The sequence below is a fragment of the Morone saxatilis genome, unplaced genomic scaffold, assembly GCF_004916995.1.
Source record: "Morone saxatilis isolate NCDOM2014 unplaced genomic scaffold, NCSU_SB_2.0 Contig18, whole genome shotgun sequence".
NCBI lineage: Eukaryota > Metazoa > Chordata > Actinopteri > Moronidae > Morone > Morone saxatilis.
In genome coordinates this window covers 18,599,946-18,602,251 of record NW_023339740.1, presented here as the reverse complement: position 1 = coordinate 18,602,251, position 2,306 = coordinate 18,599,946, and the positions used below count along the sequence as shown (strand labels likewise).

Below are 2,306 nucleotides of genomic sequence, written 5' to 3'. Positions count from 1 at the left end.
CACAGTGGGTTAACCTGAACAAAGCGCGGCAAGATGAACAAGATAACCTTTTAATATGAACAAACGAATTGCTTTACATTGAAAAGGAAAGCAACTCTTTTTACATTATCGTATTAATGCGCTGTACAGTATAATACTGGGGGCCAGCTCTTGTAGTCATTTGGTATTGTCTCACGGGCCAAATATAATTACAACGGGCCAGAGTTTGACACCCCTGTTCTACAGTATGGGGTTAATCTGTGGATAAGAATGATACTGAAGAAATAATTAGATACATTTCTTTCATTTAATCAACTAATCAAGTAGTCTTTAAAAATCCAATGACTTACTCTCTATTAAGAACTTCTGCAATTAATGACATCGTTAAAAGCGTTGCCCTGATTGTATAAAGTGAGATAAGGAGAAAGTCTACCATGTAGATCTTTATTTAGACCCTGTATTTGTAGTGCTTATCATATTATAGTTTTAAGTTACCCACTGTACAGTTTTAAACAGTTTTAAGGTCAACTAAATTGGTTTGGTTTTCTTTATCCATCAAATACAATCTCTCATACACAGCTGGTTATATTTTGATAAATTACTCATCTCTGTGCTGCTTTCTAGCAATTTCAAAATTACAGTCGCTGGCACAAGGAGCGACATAGAATTACAGGTCAGAACATGTTGACGTATCTTTCACTCACTGGCCCAAATCTGGAGAGCCTCATCTGTCTGTGGATGACATGTTTACTGTATGATTGTTCCTGCCCTGAGCCAAATGTTTGTTGCCAAGCACTAGTACCCAAAACCGCTTACTAGCTGGGACTGTGTTTGTCACCAGGCAACATTAGTTCAGTAAACAATTATGTCAGTGATTCAGAGGAAACTTTCGCCACTTTCCAGAAGAAGATTCATTCAAATTCCTGTCATTCAAATAGTTTTTTGCAGAACAAGTTTTTAAAAATATAATTTCCCTTGTTTTATCACTTTTTCCCCTGCAAACCCTAGCACAACTCTCATTCATGTTTTACTTCCAAGTCCCCTTGCAGATTTATTAAATGATTAGATTATAATAAAAGAGCAAAAAACCAATACCAATCAAGCCCCTGTCTATAGTTATAATTGCAAGTCGTTATAGCACTTTTATATTTGAAGTGCCTTACATGTAAAAAGAGAGAGACAAATTCAATCAACAAATGTATGGCAAAATGAAATAAAAGAAATAATGTAAACAGACAAATCATAATAGATAATTAAGTTAATAGACTAATACAGATTGAGGAAATAAAAGTGCATTAGAGGAAATAAATCAAAGGCACCAAAAAATTGTTTTTAATTTAGATCTCGAAGTGCATTTGTCATCTAGAGGTTGTTATCAGCTCTTGGTTATGTAAAATAAACAGTGATTTGCACATTTATTTCTCAATTTTATCAAAATGATCAATATAATGATTTAATAATCGTAGTACTGTGCTCAGTTCTACTGGCTGGTCCGGGCCATTAATTCTCTATTTCTTAAAAGGCTGATGCAGTTATTGCCTTAATGTGGCTGCTGAAGCTCAGACACAATAAAACGCCGGCACTCTCCACGGATATCTGTTCATTTAGATGCCGACACCCCAGGAAATTACACCTGGAGGCTCCTCTGACAAACAATCTCAGACGACACAGTGCTCAAATGTACAAGCACAAACATACAACAAATACTCTCACTGTTTGGAGGATGCTGAGAGGAGAAAAGTATGTCGCACTGTGATCTCACTACCCACACATGCCCATCCTGTTTCGGATAGCGACTTTCTTGTATTCTCTGTGTGCGTAAGTGTGTTTATGCAACTGTGTGAGAGGGAGAACAAGAGAGAGTGCGTGCCAGACACAGAAACTCTGGTGTTTTCAGCTCAGGCAGCAGATCTCTCTACGATAATCAGCCAACGAACTCTGTCTCAAACACACACAAACTGGCTCTTTCACACACACACAAACACAGCCATTATATAGTCATTACTGTCAGGCTGATGCTGTACAGCCCTTTCTAACATGCTCTTTCTGTCTTATCCATCTCCTTCCTTCCCCCCCTTCTTTCTTTCTTTCTTTCTTTGTCTTGCTCCTCTCCTCTCTCTGCCTCCATCCAGACGGTTTCGATCTTGGAGCAGCGGCTGACGCTGACAGAGGACAAGCTCAAAGAGTGTTTGGAGAACCAGATGGAGATCGGTCTACATCTTCAGGGACGAGAGGAGGCCTAAAGATGGCGGCATCAGAGAGAGGTTTAGCTGGGGTGTGAGCGATGTGAGGTCAATCAGCACCATTAACGGAAACACATGTACAGT

At 38.9% G+C, this 2,306-nt stretch overlaps 1 protein-coding gene across 1 annotated transcript in view; it reads left to right on the top strand.

Annotated features, from left to right (window-relative positions):
* Positions 1-2,306, top strand: part of poc1a (POC1 centriolar protein A) — a gene marked incomplete in the record, with an annotated part of 36,118 nt that overhangs the window by 31,890 nt on the left and 1,922 nt on the right. The window contains 1 exon segment of the mRNA XM_035661174.1: positions 2,112-2,306. Coding sequence (XP_035517067.1) covers positions 2,112-2,222 — 111 coding nt within the window.